Source organism: Lolium rigidum, chromosome 3 (assembly GCF_022539505.1).
Source record: "Lolium rigidum isolate FL_2022 chromosome 3, APGP_CSIRO_Lrig_0.1, whole genome shotgun sequence".
NCBI classification, from domain to species: Eukaryota; Viridiplantae; Streptophyta; class Magnoliopsida; order Poales; family Poaceae; genus Lolium; species Lolium rigidum.
This window is the reverse complement of record NC_061510.1, coordinates 228,219,265-228,233,694: the sequence shown is the minus strand read 5'-3', so window position 1 is coordinate 228,233,694 and position 14,430 is coordinate 228,219,265. Positions and strand designations below refer to the sequence as shown.

Here is a 14,430-nt window from a genome sequence, read left to right as displayed (position 1 = left end):
TAGTCCCCCTACATCTTTTACTAGTGAGCATGCTAAGCTTGTTGAGGAACATGTTCGTTTACAAGAGGAACTCTCTTTGCATGTTGAGACCAATGCATATCTTGAATCCTTGGTGACTAAATATGGTCTCGACTATCATCCTAATGAATCCTCTTGTGAGCATGCATCTATTCTTGAGGAAAATGTTAGGTTAACAAAGGAACTTGCAAAGTTCACCACCGCCAAGAACAAGATGGGATTGGATGACCTCTTGAGTAAGCAAAGGTCAAACAATCAAAAGTATGGACTTGGATATGTTCCCAAGTCTCACAAGAAGAACAACTACAAGAAGGAGAAACCCGCTCAAGATAAGAACAAGAAGGTCACTAACAATGGCAAAGCCTCAAAGGGCAAAGCCACTAGTGGTGACCGCACGGGACCAAACGATCACTATGCATTATTTGTTGATTATTATGGTGATGTCTATGCTAACTATGTTGGCCCTCCTAATGGCTATGCTTATAGAGGGTACTCAATTTGGGTACCAAAAGATATTGTTGCCATTGCAAAGGAACCCATTAATCGATGGGTTCCTAAATCCTCTACTTGATTTTGTAGGGGTATTCCTCAGGTGGTCCAAAATGGGTGTTTGATAGTGGATGCACCAATCATATGACCGGAGGAAAAGGTGTGCTTGATCAATTCATTGAAGATATCAACAAGAAGTCAAGCATTACCTTTGGTGACAACTCAAAGGGAAAGGTACTTGGGTATGGCAAGATAGCAATCTCTAAGGACTTGTGTCTTGAGACGGTTATGCTTGTTGAACACCTTGGCTATAACTTACTTTCTATATATCATCTTGCCGATGCCGGTTACAATTCATATTTCACTAAATATTATGTGCAAGTCTTTAGGAGCGACAATCTCAAATTGGTCCTTGTTGGATATGTGGAGAACAACCTTTACGTGGTTGACCTCTCGAAAGAGAGCCCCTCCTTCTCCACATGTCTAATGGCGGCCAAGCATGACGAAGGTTGGTTGTGGCATCGCCGCCTTGGTCATGTTAACATGAGGAATCTTAAACAACTCCTAAAGGGTGAGCATATTGTGGGACTAACCGGCGTTTCTTTTGAGAAAGATCGTGTTTGTAGTGCATGTATAGCCGGAAAGCAACTCAAGAAGAAGCATCCCATCAAGAGTATTGTTTCCACATCTAGGCCTTTGGAGCTCCTTCATTTGGATCTCTTTGGGCCATCACATTATGATACTCTTGGTGGGAGCAAGTATGGACTTGTCATTGTTGATGATTACTCAAGATACTCTTGGGTCTTTCTCCTCAAGACTAAGGACGAGACCCATAGAGAGTTCATCACCTTCGCCAAGAAAGCTCAACGTATGTATGAATCCGAGATCAAGGCAATTAGGACCGACAATGGCACCGAGTTCAAGAACTACACTATGCAAGATTTTGTTGATGATGAGGGCATCAAGCATGAGTTTTCGGCGCCATACACCCCTCAACAAAACGGTGTTGTTGAAAGGAAGAACCGGACTATCATTGAGATGGCAAGAACCATGTTGAGTGAATTCAACTCACCCCACAACTTTTGGGGAGAAGCCATCTCTACTGCCGTCCACTACTCCAACCGGCTCTTCCTCCGTCCCCTCCACAACAAAACCCCATACGAGCTCCTTACCGGTAACAAGCCTAATGTCATGTATATTCGTGTCTTTGGATGCAAATGCCTTGTTAAGAACAACAAAGGAAAGCTCGGTAAATTTGAAACTAGAACCATAGAGGGTATATTTGTTGGATATGCGGAGAACTCTCACGCCTATAGATACTACAACCGGTCCTCCGGGACTATTGAAGTATCTTGTGACGTGGTGTTCTTGGAGGATAATGGCTCCCAAGTGGAGCAAGTTGTTCCATGTGTTGCGGGTAATGATGATGATCCATCTAGTGCCATCAAGCATATGGGCATTGGACACATCCGGCCCATGGAGGTTCATAATGATGATCAAGATGATGGAGTAGATGTTTCAAGCACGCCACAAGTGGAGCCTAGCTCAACTCAAGCCGAACCATCAAGTGCAACTCAAGAACCATCCTCTACTCAAGATGAGTCTCAATCCGAAGAACAAGAAGAAGATCCTCATTCCATGGAGCAAGATCATGATGACGATCAAGAAACATCCTCAACTCATGATCAAGCTCAAATGGTCCCTCATGATCAAGTACTAGCAAGAGATGAATTCATCGATCATGAAGGAACCGTTCGGAAGATCAAGGCCGCTACAAGGGCAAGCGACATGAAAGTGGATCAAGTCCTTGGTAGCATCTCAAGAGGAGTGGTAACTCGTAGACACCATGCATTACTTATCACTTATTGTCAACATCATGCTTTTGTGTCTAGTTTTGAACCACTCAAGGTACATGAAGCCTTGGTTGATCCGGATTGGGTAATTGCCATGCAAGAAGAATTGGAGTGTTTCACTCGCAATGAAGTATGGTCTCTAGTTGAGAGACCCAAGGATCATCGCATCAATGTCATTGGGACCAAATGGGTATTCAAGAACAAGCAAGATGAGAATGGCATTGTTATACGAAACAAAGCAAGGTTAGTGGCGCAAGGGTTTGCCCAAATAGAAGGTATGGATTTTGAGGATACCTTTGCGCCGGTAGCCCGTCTTGAAGCTATTCGTCTTTTGCTTGCATTTGCATCTTTCCACAATTTCAAATTATATCAAATGGATGTGAAAAGTGCATTTTTGAATGGTCCCCTAAAAGAAACCGCATATGTGGCTCAACCCCGGGTTTCGAAGACCCATGCCGACCCAACCACGTGTATTTACTCCATAAGGCACTCTACGGTCTCAAGCAAGCTCCACGTGCTTGGTATGAGTTCCTTAGGGATTTCTTACTACATGATGGGTTTTGCATGGGTACGGTCGATTCCACCCTTTTCACCAAGCGGGTTAAAGGGGGTGGCCTCTTTATATGTCAAATATATGTTGATGATATTATCTTTGGTGGAACTAACCCCAATCATAACAAAGCTTTTGAGCTATTGATGACTAGGAAATTTGAGATGTCCATGATGGGAGAGTTGAAGTTCTTTCTAGGCTTCCAAGTGAGGCAACTTGCAAAAGGCACCTTCATCTCTCAAGAAAAATATGTGAAGGACATGCTAAAGAAATTCAACATGACCAATGCGAGTCCAATGAAGACACCCATGCCCGTAAAGGGGCAACTTGGTTCATGTGACGGTGAGAAGGATGTGGACATAAAGGTATACCGCTCCATGATAGGACCCTTGCTCTACCTTTGTGCCTCTAGGCCGGATATCATGCTAAGTGTAGGGATGTGTGCTCGTTTTCAATCCGCTCCCAAGGAGAGCCATTTAGTGGCGGTCAAACGGATACTAAGATACCTTGTTCTCACTCCTACTCTCGGGCTATGGTATCCAAAGGGGTCAACCTTTGAACTCATTGGTTATTCGGATTCCGATTGGGCCGGTGATAAGGTTGATCGGAAGTCTACCTCCGGGGCTTGCCAATTTATTGGCCGGTCATTGGTGAGTTGGTCATCCAAGAAACAAAACTCCACCGCCCTATCCACCGCCGAAGCCGAATACATATCCGCGGCATCTTGTTGCACTCAATTGTTATGGATGAAGCAAACCTTGAAAGACTATGGTGTGTCTCTTGGTACGGTGCCTCTTCTTTGTGACAATGAAAGTGCAATAAAGATCGCCAACAACCCGGTTCAACATTGTCGCACCAAACATATTGAAATTCGCCATCACTTCCTACGTGATCATGTTGCCAATAAGAATATTGATCTCACTCATGTGGGAACAACCTACCAATTGGCGGATATTTTCACTAAGCCTTTGGATGAAGCCCGCTTTGTTAACTTGAGAGGAGAACTTGGTATTCTTGATCCTAAAAACTTGGATTGATTAACTTCTTGCACTATATTCTTGCATTTATCTTGCTATCTAGCTTAGAGGCATAGCACATATGGGGATAGTCATCTTACCATGTCTTGGTATGATGCATACCTATGTGTGAAACATAAATAGACCCAATGTCATTATATGGACCCAAGCATGTCTCTTCGCGGTCACATGACATTTGCGCTTTCACATAGGGGGAGTAATCCCCCGCCCCTCATTGAGCCTTCATTACAAATTGATTTGACTATATAAGGCCAAATGATCTTATTGCAAAAATCATTCCAAAATGACTTATGATTCTTGATATACACTTCGAATCATGCCCATTGTTGCTATTCACATCTTGTTTGGATTTTCTCTCCAATGGGTATGCCTAGAGAACTTTGTGTTTCCAACCCCATGTCTATGCTCATCTCATCATCATCTATCTATCTATATGTACATGTCATCATTTGAGCACTCACACACATTACACAAAGCATAGGGGCAAAAACGAGGCAAAATTAGGAAATTCTGGGCTGGCCGGTCCCTGGTCCGGTTGGACTGGGTCCCTGACCGGATGGTCCGGTTGACCGGTCGGAAACCGGAGTCTGGGCCGGGTCGGCCGGTCACCAGCCCGGTCTGACCGGTCTCTTGACCGGTCGCGCAGCCACCTATATATTGGGAAAGGGATACCCCTTGGGGTCTTCTTCCCCATTGTTCCCCAATCTCCAACCTCCATGGCCGGCGCCCTGACCATCTCCACCACAACCTAGGTCCTTCCCACCACTAGTTCCTCCCCAAACTTCACCCAACCGTAGATCGGGGTCTCTCAAGCTTCTTCACCGAGGGATTTGGTCCTTCTCGAGTTCGTTTGGAAGATCTTGGGGATTTGGCCCTCAAGCCCTCTTCACGTGTTCTTCTTGCTCACTTGGGCAACAAGGACAATGTCATCGGGTAAATTTCCCTTCTATTCCCTCTCCTTCTTGATTTCCCTCTCCCATTGCCACATGTTGAGGAAAATTGAGAAAACTTAGGGTTAGGGTTTGTAAAGTCCTCATGCCTTTAGAGTGTCTCACACCACAATGCACTTCTCCACTATATTGCTATAGTCTATATTCAAGTTTATGAGCTTTTGCATGGTTTTGTGGTAGAAAATCTGGGCACAACATCACAACTCGACAGACCCGGTCACTCGTCCGGTCTGACCGGCCGCTGGACCGGCCGGCCCGGTGCATGGCCCGGTCGACCGGTCGCAAACCGGCCTATCCGGTCTGCTGCCCGGTTTGACCGGCCTGTGCGCTGGGTTGCCCAGTTTTCGCACAACTTCATCACTACACTTGAATATATGCTATGCTCTTTTGGCTTCTCTCTTACTGATGACATGTACACTTACCCCACTGCTATCCTTGCTCTATTTCTCTCATTCACAGGTAGTTGGAGTGGTGAGTCACGTGGCAATGCTTCCAAGAGAGGAAGGACTGATCCTCCTCGCCGTTCTAGTAGCCGTGTTCCCCCTCAAGCTCGGCGGAGTGCGGCGGCTCGGTTGGGGGTAGAACCAAGTCTGTTGCTACCAAGCACAAGGATAAGCATGTTGCTCACGAGAATGATGAGGTAGTGCCAACCATCAATGTTGGGGCTGCAAACCGTCTTGAGTGGCGAGGAATGGAGGACGGTGAATCCGTATCGCTTTGAGAAGCCAACTTACAATCGTACGGACAAGGCCTTCTGGACCAACACTCAGGCAGCCCTCTGGGAGGGGTTCTATGATTCTCATGAGTATATGAAGCATGGTAATATTGTACCACCAAAGGTCATCAATCGTGACGAGCTTGCCTTGCATGAAGCCACCAAGTACCGTTTTGTGGTTCAAACCTTGAAGAGTCTGGGATTGTATGACCTCGTGTGCCTCAAGCCTGATGATACCCAAGATGATCCTACCTTTTGTCCCCTCCTTGTCCGCCAGTTTCACTGCACCGTCTTCTTCCATGATGATGAGGACCGCACCCTCACCTGGATGACCGGCAAGAGGAAGTACTCATGCTCCTACTCTCAGTTCCGTGCAGCCATGGGTTGTGGTGATGACAGTAATCCAGGGTACAGGATTCATTCACGGTCCGGAGCTTACTAGGGGTGACATCTCTTTCACGCTATCCTGCGAACCCTTCGCTGGACCTCCCACTATCTCCGGGATGTACTACTCCTATCCGGTACTTGCCAAGGCTGTTCCGTGAGAACCTCATCGGCAAGTCCGGCGATCACAGTGAAGTCCGGAACTATCACCTCAACTTGATGTACTATTGTCATCCTGACAGGGTACGGAAGATTGATGGCTGTGATCTTATCTACTGTGAACTGAGGAGAGCAATTATGGACCGCATGACTCCCAATTATGCCCAGTATGTTCAGCGGCTCCTCAACTACATTGTTCCCGCTCCTCGGAACAATGTTGGTGAAAGTGTCATCATGGAACCTTTCAGGTTCCCCCTTCGGGAGTCCACTCGTCCAGACGTTCCCTCCATGATGCCTACCACTGAGCGCCGTTCCAAGGCACACCATGATCATGATGCTAGCTCCAGTCACTCTCGGTGTTCCCAGCATGGGGCCGCTCGATTCTTCACATGCATGTTCCAAATGTGCAAGAACAGCAATGATGTTGCACATCAGACCCTTTCTATGACCCAGGAGACACGGAGGCGCCAGAATGAATTCATGGCCTCAAGGAACCACCCTGTTCCTCCTCCTGGAGCTGAGATGGAGCCTGTGGTAGCTCCTCAGTGGGAGATGCCTCTTCTTACAGATGAGATGCTCCAGAACTTCGACTTCTCTGTATATGCTCATGGTGCTCTTCCTACTAGGACTGCTCGTGCTCCCACTCCTACTGCTGATGATGATGCGGGTGATGATGATGCGGGTGATGATGATGCGGATGATGATCATGCACGCGAGAGCTCCTCCTCGCTTGGGTTTGGTCACTACTGATGGGTGCGATAGCATCTCTCCTCTTTTCTTCGCCTTTTTGGTGTTCCGATGCCAAAGGGGAGAAGAGAGTAGAGTCTAGGACCACGGGGTTCTTTGAGTGCCACAAGCCATGGGAGTTGCCTTATTTGGATTTTATATGGCTTGTGCTTGTTTACTTTGAGTTTTTCAAGAACCATTTGCTATTTCCAATAATTCTTGTATGGATGTGTATGGACGACTATTATGTGTGCTACTCTATGTTAGGATGTTTATGTGTGCTATGCTTATATATCTTGATATGCACATCTCCATACCATGCTTGTTTTCTAAAGATATTGGGGGAGCTTCTCATGTTTCACAAATGGTGCACTTTGCATTCAAACGCAAATTCTCCAAGTGCACACATTATGGGGGAGCTTTCGTAATATCTTATATGGAATCAAGGTTTAGAGCTTATCATAATATCTATTTGTGACTCTAGCTCGGTTTGTCATCGTATACCAAAAAGGGGGAGATTGTAAGGGTATTTCACCCTTATCCATTATTTTGGTAACGATGACACCGTGCTAAAGTATTTGGCCTAATATGTTTATAAGGATAATCTCAGGTATTAGGCAATGAGGCGTAAATGGTGTATCAAAGGAACAAGAAGGCTAAAGGAGACCCCCCCCCATTTCAACAACAATCAAAAAGGGGTACAGGAGAAATCCGGTCACCAGCCCGGTCCAACCGGGCCAGCAACCGGCCAGTCCGGCGTGCTGGCCGGTCGACCGGTCGGAAACCGGGCTTCAAAGGAGGAACCAGCAGGCCCGGTCTGTGGCCCGGTCAACCGGGCTCCTGACAGGCGGGTCCGGCGCTCCGTCCGGTCGACCGGTCGGAAACCGGGCAGCAACCGGGCACCAACCGGAGAAGCGCCAGGACGACGCAAAGGAGCTCCGGTCACCAGTCCGGTCTGACCGGCCTCACGACCGGGCTGTCCGGTCTGTGGTCCGGTCTGACCGGGTTTGTTGGGAAGAATGCTGAGGTGGCAAGTGGCAACGGCCAGATTTTGAAGAACACTATAAATACCCCTTCTTCTACCTTGGAAGGGTTAGGCAACATACTATAAGTTGTTCTTGAGCTCTCTCTCTCTTACTCCATTGCTAGAAACACCAAAAGCCTCAGATCTCCCTCCTCCTCCACCCAAACTCAAATCCCTCCAGGGGAATCATTAGAGGAGGACCCGATCTACCGTTCTACCAAGCCAAATCTCATTCCCCCTTGTATTCATTGAGAAGCTTGCTTCCTAGGGTTCCTTGGAAACCCTAGGTGGGCAAGAGGAGTCCGGAAGCATCCGGGATGTGGATTTGCTCCGGGCAAGATTGTGAAGGTTTGGAGGCTACCTCAAAGTCTACCACAAGTGAGTGAGCTATTCCTTCGTGGGATAGGCTCCGGAGAATAGGGTGAGCCTTCGTGGCGCGGGGAATCCTTCGTGGGACCTCCACTCCTCCAAACGTGACGTACCTTGTTGCAAAGCAAGGGAACACGGGAATACATCCTCGTCTCCGCGTGCTATCGGTTATCTCTAACCGAACTCCTTACTTGTGATTTAACGCACTGTGAGAGCCTTCGTGCTTGAGTTAGTTGTATCCTCATATAGGTTGCTTCACCTAGTTTGCATTAGGCTCACCTTTATATTCCGCAAAGCCTAATATTGCAAAGAAAGAATTAAAATCTGTAGAAACCTATTCACCCCCCTCTAGGTTTACCATCTCTATACTTTCAAGATAGTCCCTACTCTCAAAACAATGCCTCCAACAAGGTCATTGCCAGACACAACCTGCCGGCCCCACATGCATACCACTGCTACGGAGTCCGGAACACCAAGCAAATCCCTCAGCATCACGGAGACTCGAACCTTCTTTAGCCAGTCCACCAATCCAGCCTTCATGATATTCCTTCTCCTGACTTCACCATAGACCAAAAAGTCACCTATGTCAACACAAAATAGAGCTTCGCGCCGCTTCCTCCGGAATCAAACGGTCGAAATAAAAACATGGGTACGGGCGACCGAATACCACCTGATCAAGCAAACTCCAGGCAAAAGATGCATTGTTCCATTTGCCGGTGGAGCTTTCCGGAACTCATCTCTCCAGCCAGATCAAGGAAAACTGACCTCCGGTAGATCTTCATCTTCGCTTGCGAGCCCGAGGACCGCCACCAAAAACAAAGCAAGACCAGCAGCCCCCACGCCGGCAGTCCCTCCTGCCGGATCACCAGGGAAGAGGACGGCGGCGTGGATCATGCGTACCACAGCCAAACCGTCACCGGGGGCGGAGGCCGCCACCGCTCCATTGAATCCTCCATGGCTACTGACGGAGAGCATCAGGCCCCAGCCAAGTAGCCGTGCCGCCCGGCTTCCACCACCGGCGCTTCATCACCTCCCATGGAACGCCGCCTCGGATGCCCTCTCCTCCCCCTCGTCGTTCGACGGAAGGGGTGCTGCCACCGCCGCTGGGGCCGGGGCCAGGGCTGGGGCCGAGGCCGGCATCAGCGGCGGATGAAGGGTGGCGGTCCGGGGGCGGCTGCTCGGGGCGGGGCGGGCAGATCCTCCGCCGCCGCCCGGGAGGGGGGCGGGAGAGGAGGAGGGCGGCGGCTAGGTCATGCCTTAGTTGACAATGTTCAGTTGACTTGATCCTGCCGGGTTAACAATGTCCTTGGCTTTAGCATGTTGATGATGGACCCATTCTTCCATCAAGCTTTGGGCTCCTCAAACTGGAGCAGTCGTTGGGATTGATGTCGAGGTCCCCTACAAGCAAGTACAATAGTGCCTACTCAGCAGGCTATAAAAAGATCCAACTCAGCAAAATCCTATGTGGAAGAGAGAGAAGCAAAGAGAGAGAAAGAAGCGGGCTCTTCACTTGTAGCCGGCTCAAGCGCAGGAAACAAGATGCTAAGAGCCCGCATGCATCCTATTCACAAGCTCTAGGCTGGCTGTAAGCACTAAATGCATGTTTTTTGAGTCTTGCATGCAAGCGCACCATTCAAAAAAATTAGGAGTTAAATATTCAACAAAGCCAACTTAACAGGAACCTTATTATACTAGTGTACTATTTCAGTTAGCTACGTATGACTTGGCATAAGCTTATAGCCGGCAGCCGGCTGTATTATTGCTCTTGCTCTACCCAGACATACTCCATTTGGATTCGATGGGTGGTGCGGAAACAGAAACACTGAACTGTCTGGCACAGGAGGTAGGCTAGTATCCTCAGTTAGCTCGCCTGGACGGAATCCTGGAAATGCTCCGCCTCGTCACCTCGAGCCACCGGTGACTAGTTCCTCAGTGCCAGTAGGCGGTCCAACATCTTCCCGCGACGGCTTCCTCCTTGGATTCAGGGAGGGAGGGCTGGCGCAGACCCGTTCTTGTGCCTGCTGCCGTGGGACAAACAGACCCCTGTAGTAGGCGTACATTCTTGTGTACTGGGACAAATGTATTCTCTGCAATTGACTAAGATATACTGAAGAGGAACGTAGGATGCTCTTCTACAACGATGCATACAACATGATAAAACTGTGACCTTACCTTCAGATGCACATTGACTGCACAAGAACTACTTTCCAGTTCACGTTAGGAAAAAAAAAAAGACGCGCTAATGCACGTGGAATCAGAACAGCTACAGGAAAAATGAAAACAGCGAGAGCACTGTCCACCAGAACATGAAAACAAGTTACCATTGGATACTTTCTAGTAACCGATTGTACTGTATGTACTCATCGTCTAATCGATAACTTAGAAGTAGGGTGGCAGGCGGTGTCCCACATCTCCCTGCAAATGCAAAATTAGAGAAAAATGAGTTATGTAATCAGATCGGAATTAGAGCATGATTAACGAAAATTTCTGCCCGCGTGCCACGCCGCTTTCCACCCTAATTACAAGCGCACTGTATATCATTTCATGTCTGATTGAGAAAACTGAAGAAAGATGTGCCATCAACAGGCCACAGCAGACCCAAAGTTCTAATGTAGGGGTTGCTCATCTATAATACTCTCATCTCTCATAATGCAGTGGCAATTTCACAGTCAAAATAGATGTATGTGCTCGTCCACTATGAGAAACATAACCAACATGGCCATGGTTTCTTTTACTCAGTCACAGATACAGAACGGAGGAAACACACATTGACACTGCAAAAGACAGATTTTTTTTTTTTTGATAATGGGCGCTTTATTACTTAGAAAGCAATTACACCCGACCTCTGCATAGCTAAGATGCACACAGCCGTTCAAAAAGTCTCAAAATTCTGTAGTGCTAAAAAAAAGCGAATTACATATCAAACATGAGCAAATGTAGAACAACTAAGGTGAAGGCGAAGGCCCAATCCGTGGATTATGCTGCCACCCATGTAGGGAAAAAAATATCCCTCGCCGTGTCCTCCAACCGTGTACAAACTTGGTTCTCCACTTTCTGCAGCGTAGACCACGAACGGAGCGTACCGGTACCTCTGTAGATAACCTGCAAGAGAGAATAATTCTTGTAATTAAAAACTTGTCATTTCTACACAGTCATAGCGACCATATAATGGCAAGCGCCCCCACCTTAATAAACGTTCTAAATCTGTGATCGATACCATGAAGCCAATTACCGAAGATATTAGCCACACTAGTCGGGGGATACAGATAAGAATCTACTTGGATGCATGACCATATAGACCTGGCAAAACGACATTACAAAAGACAGATAGGGATCAAACACTGATGATGAAAACCTACTGTACCATACTTGACAAACAATAAGTGAAATGTATATGAGTATATCCATTGGTACTTCAACCTACCTATGCCAATTCAGAACCACTAGCATCATCAGCAGCCCATGTCGCGTGGGCGCAGAGCACCTTGCCTTTCCATCCATGCAGAAGCCACCGATGATCCTCGTTGACGGTGAAATGTTTGTGGTACTCATTCATCACTATGTCCTTGAGCATCAGAACAATATCAGGGTCCAGGGGCAGCTGCCTCAGCCCTGCCCGCTGGTTACGTGACTGCCATTCCCTGTAGTTCTGAGGGCGCTCCACCCGGTCTGCGCCTTCGCAGGCTATCATGTTCATGGCGGACCGCGCAAGAATGTCCCGCTCCACCAGCAGTCTCTTTTCATTGTGCCGTGGAATGGTGGTCTCCATCACGTCAAAAAGCGCCGTGAAGTAGTATAACGCTTCGCGGAACCGTGTCATGAAGAACGCCGCGCTGTACGCTCCATTGACAACAGATTGGATGAACACGGCCGGCTTCATCTTCCTGATAGTCTGGAGCACCATGTCCCTTGGACTTACCTTGTCAAAGGTGACGCTCTCATCCATCAAGATCCTGAAAAAGAATACGCTGTTCACAACGAGGACCTCATCGGGATCAATCTGGAGGTCCTCGGCCCGGACAGCCTCTGGCTTGGATGCAATGGCGCGGAACTTGAATGGCACGCCAAACTGGCGAGCGCAATTGCTGAGCCGGCGTCCTGCCTCCTCAATTTGCTCAGCCGGATGCAACCCAGGCTGAGGGTTGTTAATGCCAGTGATCCTCACTTCTGGTGGCCCGCCCTCCCTGTCCGCCAGCCACCGGAGCAACTCTGGCCACTGGAACCCAGTGTTGATGCCGTAGTGCACAATATGCAGTTTCCTCCTCCCTGCAACGGATGTGTAGATGGTCTTGTTAGAAAAGAGCAACGACACCTTGAGGGAACAACAGGCTGCCATGTAAAGATGGTAGCCCTTGATGAGCTCCACGACAGAGATGCGCTTCCCCATGAGTGCGCCATAGAGCTGGCTCCCCGTGCCTGCCAGCCGCCCCTCCAGCCCTTGGGAGAAGTAATGGGCCAGCCGCTGCCTCGCGTCCCCTGCCGGTGAGGAGTGCCACTTGATCCTGTGCAGCAGCTCGCGCGCACCGCGTCGGTCATTGCTGGCCACTGCTTCCGCACAGTGGATCAGCAGTGTTTCTAGGTCAGTCACTGCCAATTGTCTGATGCCGCGCCTCCCACGCCTGTAGATGCTCAGCTGTGCTGCCTTGTTCTCCTTATCCAAAGTGACACGTACTACCTCCTGCATATTATTGAGGTACTTGTCGTAGCCATTGAGGATGAGCCGGTCCAACTTCTCGAGCGCGATGGCTTCCTCATCGGTGTCAGTATGCACCAGCACCACTATTTGCTTGCTTCTCCTCCCCAAGTCCGCCTCCATCTCACCACTCATGCTAAACTTGTTCTTACGCCCCCTACCATCCACCACCGCGTTGTCTGTGGGCAAGAACATGTTGGCCTCCTCCATGCCTTTCAAGAATGCCAGACTCGACAGCATGTCCATGCTGGTGCTGCCCTCTCCGGGGAACACCATATTGTTGGGCTCCACCACACAACTACCATTCAAGTAGAAGGTTGGATCTTGTACCTCGCGAGAAAAGAACCTGCAAACCTTGTCGTCCATGTTGTTGCCTTTGCTAGGTAGCACGGTCAAGGCAAGTGTGTCGGGTGCTGAGGATTCCTGGGCATTGGATGACGTGGTGGCAGCACCGGAGAGGATCTGGGCGAATGGCTGCTCGGCCTGCTGGAGCTTCAGATGGTCAGAGTACTGGTAGAGGAACTTGTCGACAATGTCTTCCTCCATAAGTATGCGTGAGATGTTTGCCAGGGTTTGATCATCCTGAGGCAGCTCTGAGTCACCATGTGTCATTGATGGATGGTCGAGGAAGACGGAAGGGCTCGGAGGTGCAGGCTCGATGAGGCCCAGCAACTCCTCTAGGGTGGCTGGCATAATGGGGTGCTTGTTGAGAACCGAGCAGTGCCTGGTTGGCTGAAGAGCCCACGCCCGTGAATATCACGTTTAAGGGAGGGATCGCCCCACCCCAATCACATTTTTAATGGGATGCTTGGTGATGGTGTGGTGTAAATACCGATTGGAGATATCGTCTTGCTCTCCATCCACTTCATGTGATGCCACCAGGCTCAGCATTGCTAGCTGTTGGAACAATCGAACCTTTACATGTCAGAAGTTTGGTTTGATCAGCCAGCACCGGCCGCACATATATTGATAAACAAAGAAGGGTTCGTTTCAGAAAGAATATGTTCACCTTGGTGTTGCAGCCATCCTTCTGTCCCAGTCTCATAAAAAGCTGCAGTTCCTCTTGATTTTATGTGTTTGAAATGTTGTGCTGATGTGAATTCACATGAAGGGATCTGTTCCATTCGTAGAGGGAAAGAACCAGTCAAATTCATGAGAGAAATAGTTGTATCTTACTAGTAATTATATTGACATAGATGACCTCTAACCATGTCTGGTCCTATGTTCTTTCGTGCTCCATGGTTGGACCAGATCAGTAGCACTTCACACCTGCAAGCAAACAGATGGTTTGTGAGAGTAAATAAATTAAAAAATTCCCATCCATCTGATTGGATCAAATGATGTTGAATTCAGTGTTATCTCAAAACGCATATATGCAATGGAATTTCTACATGGTTAAAACAGATAATTCACTTTTAGCAACAACTGATTGTATGTACTCCCTCCAATTCGTAAATATAAAA

The 14,430-nt window shown here is 48.4% G+C and overlaps 1 protein-coding gene across 2 annotated transcripts; it reads right to left on the bottom strand.

Moving 5' to 3' along the window:
• Positions 1-11,119: 11,119 nt before the first annotated feature.
• On the bottom strand, positions 11,120-14,229 carry LOC124699052 (scarecrow-like protein 33). 2 transcript variants are annotated; one of them, XM_047231423.1, is made up of 4 exons: positions 14,169-14,229; positions 13,977-14,082; positions 11,699-13,864; positions 11,120-11,376 (listed from the first exon to the last, which is right to left on the bottom strand). In XM_047231423.1, exon 3 carries the CDS (start codon positions 13,658-13,660, stop codon positions 11,699-11,701), a length of 1,962 nt encoding a protein of 653 aa, XP_047087379.1. In that variant the 5' UTR covers positions 13,661-13,864; positions 13,977-14,082; positions 14,169-14,229; the 3' UTR covers positions 11,120-11,376. The 2 variants fall into 2 exon arrangements, with proteins under 2 accessions (XP_047087379.1, XP_047087378.1); XM_047231422.1 differs by lacking the exon at positions 11,120-11,376 and adding an exon at positions 11,547-11,574.
• Positions 14,230-14,430: the final 201 nt, after the last annotated feature.